The sequence below is a fragment of the Mustela nivalis genome (assembly GCF_964662115.1).
Source record: "Mustela nivalis genome assembly, chromosome: 15".
In the NCBI taxonomy this organism is placed as follows: Eukaryota; Metazoa; Chordata; class Mammalia; order Carnivora; family Mustelidae; genus Mustela; species Mustela nivalis.
In genome coordinates, this window is record NC_139034.1 from 14,151,462 (window position 1) to 14,164,158 (window position 12,697).

General features: G+C 38.9%; 2 protein-coding genes across 4 annotated transcripts in view; one reads left to right on the forward strand and one right to left on the reverse strand.

The window, feature by feature from the left end:
* Positions 1-5,965, forward strand: part of POMP (proteasome maturation protein) — a 30,789-nt gene extending 24,824 nt beyond the window's left edge. The window contains exons 6-7 of one of the 2 annotated variants that reach the window (XM_082700960.1): positions 1-117; positions 5,646-5,965. In XM_082700960.1, the coding sequence (XP_082557086.1) occupies positions 1-117; positions 5,646-5,653 (125 nt within the window). In that variant the 3' untranslated portion in view covers positions 5,654-5,965. Of the gene's footprint in view, positions 4,358-5,645 lie in introns of those variants that run through there. The other variant, XM_082700961.1, reaches the window with a different exon arrangement.
* The window catches only part of SLC46A3 (solute carrier family 46 member 3), a 20,300-nt gene continuing 11,782 nt past the window's right edge, over positions 4,180-12,697 (reverse strand). For both annotated transcript variants that reach the window (XM_082700958.1, XM_082700959.1), the window contains 2 exons: positions 11,650-11,806; positions 4,180-5,436 (listed from right to left, as the gene is read on the reverse strand). In XM_082700958.1, the coding sequence (XP_082557084.1) occupies positions 5,352-5,436; positions 11,650-11,806 (242 nt within the window). In that variant the 3' untranslated portion in view covers positions 4,180-5,351. The remainder of the gene's footprint in view (positions 5,437-11,649; positions 11,807-12,697) is intronic.

The window sequence follows — 12,697 nt, forward strand, 5'->3', positions numbered from 1 at the left end:
AACAGAGATTCTGCAAACGACTGCCCAGTTCAGCAGGCTGCTTATTTTGTTTACTGGAGTACAGCTATGCACATTCATTAATGTATGGTCTGTGGTTGCTTTGTGCTACAGTGGCAGGTAGGTAATGTGATGGACTGTATAACACATAAAACCTAAAATACTTATTCTCTGTTCTCTGGCCATTTACATGAAAAGTGTGCTGACCCTTCATCTAGAGCAATGATTCTCAACCCTGGCCGCATCTTGGAATCACATGGATAACATTCGAAAAAATACTGATGTCTTCCCTCCACTTCTAGAAATTCCAGTTTAGTTGCCCTGGACTGGGATCTGGGCACTGGCAGTATTAAAACCTCCCTAGGTGATTCTCTGTGGCAGCCAAGACTGAAAACCACTGGACCCTGAAAAGGGTTGTTACTTGTATTTATTTTACTGCCCATTCCACATTAATTATTCTAATGTACATTTAGAATAGGGCTGAGCAGTACTCATTTAGGGCAGTAGTTTCCAGATCTGGATGTGTATCAGTTGCCGGCACTATTTTTTTTTCTTTTAAAGATTTTATTTACTTATTTATTTGACAGAGAGAGATCACAAGTAGGCAGAGAGGCAGGCAGAGAGAGAGAGAGAGAGGAGGAAGCAGGCTCCCTGCTGAGCAGAGAGCCCAGACTTGATCGCAGGACCCTGAGATCATGACCTGAGCCAAAGACAGCGGCTTAACCCACCGAGCCACCCAGGCGCCCCATCTGGCACAATTTTTAAAATAGATTCTAAGACCTCACTCCAGACGGACTGAATCAGAATATCTAGGGATTTAAAAAACAACAACAAAAAATCCTTGGGGTGATTCTGATAATGCAGGCATTTCATTAAAAGAGAATTGAACCTAGGATATCCTCTTCTCATCAGCAGGATTTTTGGAAGTTGAATAACCAGAGGATTAAATTTAAATTCAATTAGCCAACATATAGTACATCATTAGTTTCAGATGTAGAGTTCAGTAATTCATCAGTTGCATATAACACCTAGTGCTTATCACATCCCATGCCCTCCTTAATGTCCATCCTTCCACGCACCTCCTCTCTAGGAACCGTCAGTTTGTTTCTTATGGTCTCTCGTGGTTTGTCTCCCTCTCTGATTTCTTCCCATTCAGTTTTCCCTCCCATCCTCTTTTCATCTCTGCACTATTTCTTAGATTCCACATGTGAGTGAAACCATATGATAATTATTTTCTCTGATTGACTTATTTGGCTCAATACAATACTCTCTAATTCCATCCATGTCAATGTAAATGGCAAGATTTCATTTTTTTGATGGCTGAGTAATATTCCAGTGGTGTGTGTGTGCGTGTGTGTGTGTGTATGTGTACATGTACATCTTCTGTATCCATTCATCTGTAGATGGATATCTGGGCTCTTTCCATAGTTTGGCTATTATGGACATTCCTGCTATAAACATTGGGGTGCTGATGCCCCCTCAGATCACTACTTTTATATCTTTGGGGTAAATACCCAGTAGAGTAATTGCTGGGTCATAAGGTAGCTCTATTTTCAACTTTTTGAGGAGCCTCCATGTTGTTTTCCAGAGTGGCTACGCCAGCTTGCCTTCCCACCAACAGTGGAAGAGGGTTCCCCTTTCTCTGGATCCTCAACAACATTTGTTGTTTTCTGACCTGTTAATTTTGGCCATTCTGATTGGTGTGAGGTGGTCTCTTATTGTGGTTTTGATTTGTATCTCCCTGGTGCCAAGCGATGTTGAGCACTTTTTCATGTGTCTGTTGGCCATTTTGTGTCTTCTTTAGCGAAATGTCTATTCATGTCTTCTGTCCATTTCTTGATTGGATTATTTGTCTTTTGGGTGTTGAGTTTGGTAAGTTTTTTATATATCTTGGATACCAACCTTTTATCTGATATGTCATTTGCATATATCTTCTCCCTTTCTGTAGGTTGCCTTTTAGTTTTGTTAACTGTTTTCTTTGCTATGCAAAAGCTTTTTATCTTGATGAAGTCCCAATAGTTCCTTTTTGCTTTTGTTTCCCTTGCCTTCAGAGACATGTCTAACAAGAATTTAATGCAGCCGAGGTCCCAGAGGTTGCTGCCTGTGTTCTCTAGGATTTTGATGGATTCCTGTTTCACATTGAGGTCTTTCATCCATTGTGTGTTTATCTTTTTGTATGGTGTGAGAAAATGGTCCAGTTTCATTCTTCTACATGTGGTTGTCCAATTTTCCATTGGATATTCTTTCCTGCTTTGTCGAAGATTAGTTGCCCATAGAGTTGAGGGTCCATTTCTGAGTTCTCTGTTCTGTTCCATTGATCTATGTGTCTGTTTTAGTGCCAGTACCATACTGTCCTGATTATTACAGCTTTGTAATAAAGCTTAAAGTCTGGAATTGTGATGCCACCAGTTTTTGGGTTTTTTGTTGTTGTTGTTGTTTTCCCCAACATTCCTCTGGCTATTCAGGGCCTTTTCTGGTTCCGTGTAAATTTTAGGATAATTTGTTCCAGCTTTGTGAAAAATGTTGATGGTATTTTGATAGGGATTGCTTTGATTGTGTAGAATGTTCTGGGTAGCATAGACATTTTAACAATATTTGTTCTTACAGTCCATGTGCATGGAACATTTTTCCATTTCTTTGTGTCGATAAGACACATCTCTTTTGTAAGTGTTCTGTAGTTTTTAGAGCACAGATCCTCTACCTTTTGGTTAGGTGTATTCCTAGGTATCTTACAATTTTTGGGGTGCAATTGTAAATGGGATTGATTCCTTAAGAGAAAAGGGATTTCTTGACGCTGTGCAATGCGGGGTATAAATGAATCTATTGAATAGTCTAATCTCATAGAAATACTCCCTCTGTAGTGATAGGAGTACTCATTTCTCTTAGATATGGTAGATCTAACCCCCCTTGTACAGAGCTGGATAAAAAGGAACATGAATTTCCTCTTTGTTCCCTTTATATGGACTCTACAGAGACAAATCATTTAATTAATTCTTCCTTCAGATAATCAGGTAATTAGGTCACATTATGGGAGATTAGGTGGTGGCATTTTTTTTCTTTTTCATTTCTGGCTTGATTATATACCCTGATCAGCTTATGTGTTTCTCTAGTCTTCATCACATTTACTAATCCGTATCTTAGGATATGTATTTTGGAAATGACTAAACTCCTTCATTCTCTATTTTTACCCTGGGCCATCTCAGTCCAATGCCCTGATTTACCACATTTCAAATAGTTTTTGCCCAAATACAAACCCATCTCTTTATCTCTTAACTATATGAAATAACACCATCCATAATCTCTTCAGTTTAGATGAAGAGTATAAAATCATGGAAGGTTGAGCTGAAAGGGACTTTATAGACCATCATGTCTAACCACAAAAAAGGCAATATCGTAGGCAGTTTAGTTGTGTACAGTAGTGCTGATGTGTTGGGGGGCACTTCATATTCCACCTTCCTTTGGATTTACAATCTGTAACATGTATACCTTAGCTATGAAGAATCTCAGCAGGGCCAAGACCATCTCTGAGTGATGCTCCTGCTTAGTAGTAGTTGAATAACTGGCCAGGTCTCTCAGAGACTTACCTGCCTTGTCTGTAAAATGAGGAAAATGAATATCTACTTTGTTAGAGTTATTAAGAGAGTATATAGTAAGTTGATACAGAGGAACACTTTGCAAGCCATAAAATATTTTTTGGTGTGGAAAGAGCATTGGAAGGGAGAAAAAATTACATATATATATAGAAAGCACTCAGTTCTTACCTGGGCTTCCAAGAGACATTAGGTAGACTTAAAAGGAATAGTCTTGGAAATAAACATTTATAATATTTTACACTGAGTGCTCTTGGTTAGTCCAGCAATCATGATTACCCTACAGGAAAAGGTGTAAGCAGTGCTGTCGAATGGAAAACTCTATCCATGGTCAAGAGAAATTAGGAAGAATCATCTAGTTGTACTTCAAGGCATTTGCATTACTATATATGGTAACTTAAAACATAAAAGACATTGAGGGACTGGTAAAAAAAAAAACAATTTAAAAAGTGTATAGGCTAGCATATTTTTCAGGTTGGCTTAATGGCTGTGGCATGATACCAGTGGCTACTCTCATGACACATTATTAAAAGTGTCACACGACACATTACTAAATATGGAGTTTTAAATTACTTTTACAAGTAAAACAAAATTTTGTATTTAGTTCAACAAACATTTATTGAGGAGAAAAATAAAATGAGGAATCAAAGATTGTCCCTGTCCTCAAGGTGCTCATTTCAAGTAGGGAAGACAAATATTAGAAGACAATGGAAGATGGTAGGATGAAGTATACAGAAAGTGCTGTGGACACTCTGCAGGGATTGGGGGGACTACAGGAGTAGGGAAGAAGTGTCAAGAAGACTATACAGAGGAAGCAGTGTTTTGGCTGAGAATCAAGTTTCATTGTCCCAAGGGAGGAAAGGCAAATGAACAGCATATAGAAAGACAGAAGGCATGAAAGAATGTGTTTTCAGGGACTAGGGTGGGTCTCAGGATGAGTTTAAGGCAGTAAGAAATGGTTATTCTTTGATAAAAAGTAAGGAATGAATATTGGCTCTGTAATATTAGTTCCTGATTGATTGTTTGCTCAGTTTTTACATTTTTTTATAAACAACTTTTTATGATTTTTTTTTCCAGTGACCCCGTGTTACCTATCTAATTATTATCATGCCTGTCGCTGATGAAACATATTAGGAAAAAGTGAAAATATGTGTCATTTAAAGTGATTCCATTTTAAGGTTTTTGAATCCATTAAATGCTTTCACTGTCAACCTGATGGGCTCTAGAAAACAAAGCATTATCCAAGCAGAGGTACGATTGTACTAGAAATATTTGAATGTTTTATCATTATTTTCCTGTCAGTGAATCATTCATCATAATTTTGAACAGTTAAGCCTTTGAAATCTTCAAGAGGTCACAAACCCATTTTGCAGATGAAGAAACAGATATAGAGTTAGTTCTCCTTCCTTGGTCCCAGCATGAGACTGGAGTATGTCAGGAGATTATTGCTTTTTATTATGTCAAGTTTCTTAATCCCTCTTTATACTGTGAAGTTTCAGTTTCTTTCCTAAATCCGAAAATGGGAAGTGTTTTGAGATTTGTTCTTCTATCTATGGAAATCTATCACATGATACTCATAGAGTGCTCAAAGTGCATGATACTGTAAGAAGCTAGAGCCAAGAGCTAGTTCTCTCACTGTTCAGCTTAGAAGAAAGGACATGTAACATTGATTAGTCATGAAATATTGATTATGGTACCAGTTTACATTCCTCAGAAGTCAGAGTATATGATGTGTACTTTCAGTTATTTTTTTTTTAATCACAATCATCTCTCTGAAGTGTCTTCACTGGATTCCTCTTCTGTAAGAAGTACATAGCTTCCTTCATTCCAGCTGGTGCATTTGACCACACTGCAAAAGCAAACAAGACATTTTAAAATTGTGATGAAGGCAGTACATAAATAAATAACCTATACTCTATCTTTCCCCTCATTATATGGGTTCCAATAAATTATGCAAATTATATGTAGACGGAACGTAATGGCATTTTGAGTCTAGCTGACTTCACTATGCATAGCATTCTGAAAATAAAAAATATACAGTTTTTTTTTCTCTTTCAGGTACCTAAAATGTCCATCTGTCCCATTGTTTATCCTATAGTCCACAAAAAGTAGTTATGACTATAGATATGGATGAAATTCATATTCAGTACCTGTAACTGAGCTGGGACAAGAAGACATCTGGAATGGGTGACTCAGTTAAGCGACTGACTCTTGGTTGACTTAGGTTGTGATCTTGGTCATGATCGAAGGGTGGTGAGATGGAGCCCTGTGTCGGGCCTTGGTGCTCAGTGCAGAGCCTGCTTAGGATTCTCTCTCCCTGTCCCTCTGTCCTCCCTACCCCTCAAGTAAATAAGTAAAATCTTAAAAAGAAAAAAAAAGCATGTAGTTTTATTTTAAAGATTTTATTTGCGAGAGTGCGCGAGCAGGGGGCTGAACGGGCAAAGGGACAAGGCAACTTCCTGCTGAGTGAGGAGCCTGATGCAGGGCTTGATCTCCTGAGATCATGACTAGAGCTGAAGACAGATGCCCAAATGACTGAGCCACCCAGGCGCCCTGCACGTAGTTTTATTTTTAAAAATATTGAACAGGGTGGCTCAGTGGGTTAAAGCCTCTGCCTTTGGCTCAGGTCATGATCCTGGGGTTCTGGGATCGAGCCCCGCATCAGGCTCTCTGCTCAGCAGGGAGCCTGCTTCCTCCTCTCTCTCTGCCTACTTCTCTGCCTACTTGTGATCTCTGTCTGTCAAATAAATAAATAAAATCTTAAAAAAATATATTGAACAGTATTGGGTTAAAAAAATCTCAGAAGACCATCTACATTTACATTAGAAACAGTATTAAAAGGATAACTATCTTTTAGCTAGCTGCATATGTGTTCATAACAGATATACATAAATATATGAAGAATAAAATTAAAATTACCCAATTTTCTACTCCCCGATTCTTACTAAAGTTTTTTCATGCTATGAATGCACCATCATTTATTTAATCATTCTCATTTTGGTCATTAAAAAAAATTTTTTTTGTCTTAATGAACATCTTTATACCAGTTGACGCTGGCACAATGCAGGGGTTGGGGTGACCATGCAGTTCATATCACTGTTGACTCCCTAAAAACTTAACTACTAATAGCCTACTATTGACTGGGAGCTTTACCAGTAACATAATGCAGTCTATTAACATGTATTTGGTATATCTATATATATGCATATATGATATGTCTCTCTCTCTATATATGTATTAATACATATAACATATATATTGCTGTATTTTTATAATAATATTTTTATAATGTTATTAAGAAAATTGTAAGAGAAAAATCCATTACAGTACTATATATGTTGAAAAAAATCTGCATGTCAAGTGAATCCATGCAGTTCAGACCTGCGTTGTTGTTCAGGGGTCAACTGTATATAAGTTTTTGACATTGCTGACCATTCCCTTAGGATATGTTTCTAAAAGGAATCACTGGGTCAAATACTTTGAACTTTAAAAAAAGCTTTTGATATACATTTATGAATTGCCTTCCAAAAATGATAGTGCCAAATAATACCACTACCAGCAATGTGTAAGATTGTCTCATTGTGTACTCATTAGCACAACAAGTATTTTTAATTTTGCCAGTTCAATAGGTGAATAGTCTTTTTTTTAAAAAGATACATAGTAAAAATAACTTTTCATCAAAATTACAGAGGAATTGTAAATACTATTATACTCTTACACAGATCTAGGGGTCAAAATTCAGTAGAGATAATACATATTGCGGTCCTACTATGAGTAAATGTAGGGCAGTCCTTTAAGGAGTTCACAGTCTTGGCAGAATATGTAAGGCCTGAGTACATTGGTACTTTTCACCCTTATTCACCCCACCCCAGCCCACCCCAGTGCTCAGGAGAAAGCAGAGATGCCTTTTGTGCCCCACTTGCTACTGACTCCCATCACTGCACTATGCTCTTAGCCACGTGGAATGGGCAAAGCCCAGCGAAGAAAAGGTAGTGTACTCTCAGCTCAATGTGCTGGCCCCACAGAATGTGCTGACTCTGATGCCTGGGCATGTTAGCAAACACTTAACCTAGTTAGATCATACTTCTCATTAACCAAAAGGCAAAGGGAGATATAAGTATTTCTCTTATGTGTATGACTTTGGTCTTCTTATTCTGTGTACTATTCACAAATAGAATTTAGTATTTTGTATTTATTTGGGTATTTACCTTTAAAAAGGGAGTCATTAAATAAGCCAAGTCTCTAGAAAGAAAATTCCTGATATTCAGTGTACACTACTTGCTCTTGTCATCAACCCAAGACTTCATATTAAAGTCTGTCTTATAGTAATCTTTGACCCTCAGAGGATATTATACTCTAGGAAATCATAGTTTGAATCTTTCTCTCTCTATATATATACATGTATGTATTCTTCATTGCTAATTTAATCAGTTGTTCATATTTAAAGAGATGGGGTAGCTATTTATAATTTGACCCAGTCTTTCTTTCTCCTAGTTCTGGTCAGCCTTGTCATTTGTCTCTTTCTTCTTAGGTTTCCAACATTATCAATAGATGTCTTCATGTCTAAAAGTTATTGAGAAAAGTACATTCTGAGGCAAAACTTTGTTAAAAAGAAAACCACAGGCCCAAAATGGCATCAGGTAGGCCAAGTTACCAAACCTGGACTGAAAATGTAACTTAACTGCAGTTCCAGCCTCTCCCAGAAGCAGAATCTTCACGACTCAGGCAAGAGTTTTCTGATCAGTACCAGTGGCCCTGCCACATAAGCCCTCTCCATCCCCCAGAGGAAGACAGGGTCATCCACCCGATAAGACCCCCTGCTCTTCTCCTTAAGGGAAGGTGACTTTGCCTGAAACAATTGTTTCTGCTCTTTGGCTAATAACTTCTTGATCCACCCTCCATTCTGTGAAAACCTTCTGCTCAGCACAGCTCTGCAGAGCTCCCCTCTGCTTGCTAAATGGGATGCTGCCTAATTCATCAATCAATTAGTAGAGCCAATTAGATCTTTAAAAGTCACTCAGTTGAGGAGTGCCTGGCTGGCTCAGTTGGTTAAGCATCCAACCCTTGTTCTTTTTTTTTTTTTTTTTTTTTTTTTTTTTTTTTTTTAATTTTTTTTTTTAATTTATTTTTTATTTTCAGCATAACAGTATTCATTATTTTTCACCACACCCAGTGCTCCATGCAATTCGTGCCCTTTATAATACCCACCACCTAGTACCCCAACCTCCCACCCCCCACCCCTTCAAAACCCTCAGATTGTTTTTCAGAGTCCATAGTCTCTCATGGTTCACCTCCCCTTCCAATTTCCCCCAACTCCCTTCTCCTCTCTAACTCCCCATGTCCTCCATGCTATTTGTTATGCTCCACAAATAAGTGAAACCATATGATAATTGACTCTCTCTGCTTGACTTATTTCACTCAGCATAATAATCTCTTCCAGTCCCGTCCATGTTGCTACAAAAGTTGGGTATTGGTCCTTTTTTTTTTTTTTTTTTTTTTTTTTTTATAAACATATATTTTTATCCCCAGGGGTACAGGTCTGTGAATCACCAGGTTTACACACTTCACAGCACTCACCAAAGCACATACCCTCCGCAATGTCCATAATCCCACCCCCTTCTCCCAAACCCCCTCCCCCCAGCAGCCCTCAGATTGTTTTGTGAGATTAAGAGTCACTTATGGTTTGTCTCCCTCCCAATCCCATCTTGTTTCATTTATTCTTCTCCTACCCACTTAAGCCTCCATGTTGCATCACCACTTCCTCATATCAGGGAGATCATATGATAGTTGTCTTTCTCTGCTTGACTTATTTCGCTAAGCATGATACGCTCTAGTTCCATCCATGTTGTCGCAAATGGCAAGATTTCATTTCTTTTGATGGCTGCATAGTATTCCATTGTGTATATATACCACATCTTCTTGATCCATTCATCTGTGGATGGACATCTAGGTTCTTTCCATAGTTTGGCTATTGTGGACATTGCTGCTATAAACATTCGGGTGCATGTGCCCCTTTGGATCACTACATTTGTATCTTTAGGGTAAATACCCAATAGTGCAATTGCTGGGTCATAGGGCAGTTCTATTTTCAACATTCTGAGGAACCTCCATGCTGTTTTCCAGAGTGGCTGCACCAGCTTGCATTCCCACCAACAGTGTAGGAGGGTTCCCCTTTCTCCACATCCTCGCCAGCATCTGTCATTTCCTGACTTGTTGATTTTAGCCATTCTGACTGGTGTGAGGTGATATCTCATTGTGGTTTTGATTTGTATTTCCCTGATGCCGAGTGATATGGAGCACTTTTTCATGTGTCTGTTGGCCATCTGGATGTCTTCTTTGCAGAAATGTCTGTTCATGTCCTCTGCCCATTTCTTGATTGGATTATTTGTTCTTTGGGTGTTGAGTTTGCTAAGTTCTTTATAGATTCTGGACACTAGTCCTTTATCTGATATGTCGTTTGCAAATATCTTCTCCCATTCTGTCAGTTGTCTTTTGATTTTGTTAACTGTTTCCTTTGCTGTGCAAAAGCTTTTGATCTTGATGAAATCCATTTGACAAAGTACAGCATCCCTTCCTGATCAAAACTCTTCAAAGTGTAGGGATAGAGGGCACATACCTCAATATCATCAAAGCCATCTATGAAAAACCCACCGCAAATATCATTCTCAATGGAGAAAAACTGAAAGCTTTTCCACTAAGGTCAGGAACACGGCAGGGATGTCCATTATCACCACTGCTATTCAACATAGTACTAGAGGTCCTAGCCTCAGCAATCAGACAACAAAAGGAAATTAAAGGCATCCAAATCGGCAAAGAAGAAGTCAAATTATCACTCTTCGCAGATGATATGATACTATATGTGGAAAACCCAAAAGACTCCACTCCAAAACTGCTAGAACTTATACAGGAATTCAGTAAAGTGTCAGGATATAAAATCAATGCACAGAAATCAGTTGCATTTCTCTACACCAACAGCAAGACAGAAGAAAGAGATATTAAGGAGTCAATCCCATTTACAATTGCATCCAAAACCATAAGATACCTAGGAATAAACCTAACCAAAGAGACACAGAATCTATACTCAGAAAACTATAAAGTACTCATGAAAGAAATTGAGGAAGACACAAAGAAATGGAAAAATGTTCCATGCTCCTGGATTGGAAGAATAAATATTGTGAAAATGTCTATGCTACCTAAAGCAATCTACACATTTAATGCAATTCCTATCAAAGTACCATCCATCTTTTTCAAAGAAATGGAACAAATAATGCTAAAATTTATATGGAACCAGAAAAGACCTCGAATAGCCAAAGGGATATTGAAAAAGAAAGCCAACGTTGGTGGCATCACAATTCCGGACTTCAAGCTCTATTACAAAGCTGTCATCATCAAGACAGCATGGTACTGGCACAAAAACAGACACATAGATCAATGGAACAGAATAGAGAGCCCAGAAATAGACCCTCAACTCTATGGTCAACTAATCTTCGACAAAGCAGGAAAGAATGTCCAATGGAAAAAAGACAGCCTCTTCAATAAATGGTGCTGGGAAAATTGGACAGCCACATGCAGAAAAATGAAATTGGACCATTTCCTTACACCACACACAAAAATAGACTCAAAATGGATGAAGGACCTCAATGTGCGAAAGGAATCCATCAAAATCCTTGAGGAGAACACAGGCAGCAACCTCTTCGACCTCTGCCGCAGCAACATCTTCCTAGGAACAACGCAAAAGGCAAGGGAAGCAAGGGAAAAAATGAACTATTGGGATTTCATCAAGACCAACCCTTGTTCTTGCTCGGGTCATGATCTCAGGGTTGTGAGAGTCAGCCCCACATCTGGCTCCACGTTGAGCATGGAACCTGCTTAAGGCTCTCTCTCGCTCTGGCCCTCCCCACCCACTCACTCTTTCTCTAAAACAAAAATAAATTAAAAAAAAAAAAAAGTTACTCAGTTGAATTTTGTTTTTTAACAACTTTAACAGTTTATGTAATTTGAGGTTAGGGAATTCACTTAATCTGCCTATCCTTTGATAAAATGATTAGAAATAATTACATACCATAAACTGATGGCTGGAATTAGTAACAGAACAGCAGACAGTAGAAAGGTGAAGCCTGGGTACCAAGCAACGGTGGCTGAATAAATTCCATTAAAAGTAGAAACTGCAGCAACTCCACCAAGTGTTTCCAAGAAAGCAATGCAAGCAAACAGGGTGCCTGTTTGGAGTTGGGGTGTGGAGGGAGAAAAGGAAATGACTGAGTAACAAAACAATAAACAAAATGAGGGAGAAATTGTTCCTCCTTGGGGCACCTGGGTGGCTTAGTGGGTTAAAGCCTCTGTCTTTGGCTCAGGTCATGATCCCAGGGTCCAGGGATTGAGCCCCACATTGGGCTCTCTGCTCAGCAGGGGCCTGCATCCTCCTCTCTCTCAGCCTCTCTCTGCCTACTTGTGATCTCTGACTGTCAAATAAATAAAACCTTAAAAAAAAAAAAAGAAAAAAAATATTCCTCCTTGAAGAAAGCAAACGTGGGGCACTGCTTGGGGAGCTAAAGCTATACTTTCTAAATCCCCGAGAAGCTGGTAACCATTTTGCAGGTGAAGAAACTGAGGTCACCAGTACTCCTTGACCTAATATGAGGATGTGAGGATATTGAACACACAAGTTTGGAGTCAGTAGGGCAAAGTTAAGAGGCAACAGCAGCTGACCCATTTGAAATCCACAGTCTCCTCTCCCTACACAGCCGCACACATAGCCACAGCTACCATTGTACTTCAAGATTATCTCCCACTCTATCCCTAAGCTGGAGACATCTGTGACACGCTCCATATAGATATGCTCAGGTGGCTCCCACCAGCAAAGGTCCCACCCTGGGGCCTTTTGAAAGTTAAAGCAATTCTTTTCATCTGCTTCTCAGATCTGGCAAAAGTGACAGCTGCAGAGAAAGACAGATGATTGCATATAGGTTCTGCAGTTTGAATTTGAGCCCTCCCCTGAAAGTGACAACAAATCCAGTCCACAAGATTCCTCTGCATGACTCTTTAAGTAAGTTTCTGTGTTCTCATTATGCCATGGTTTGATGCTGCGTGATTCTTTTCTGCCTTCCCTG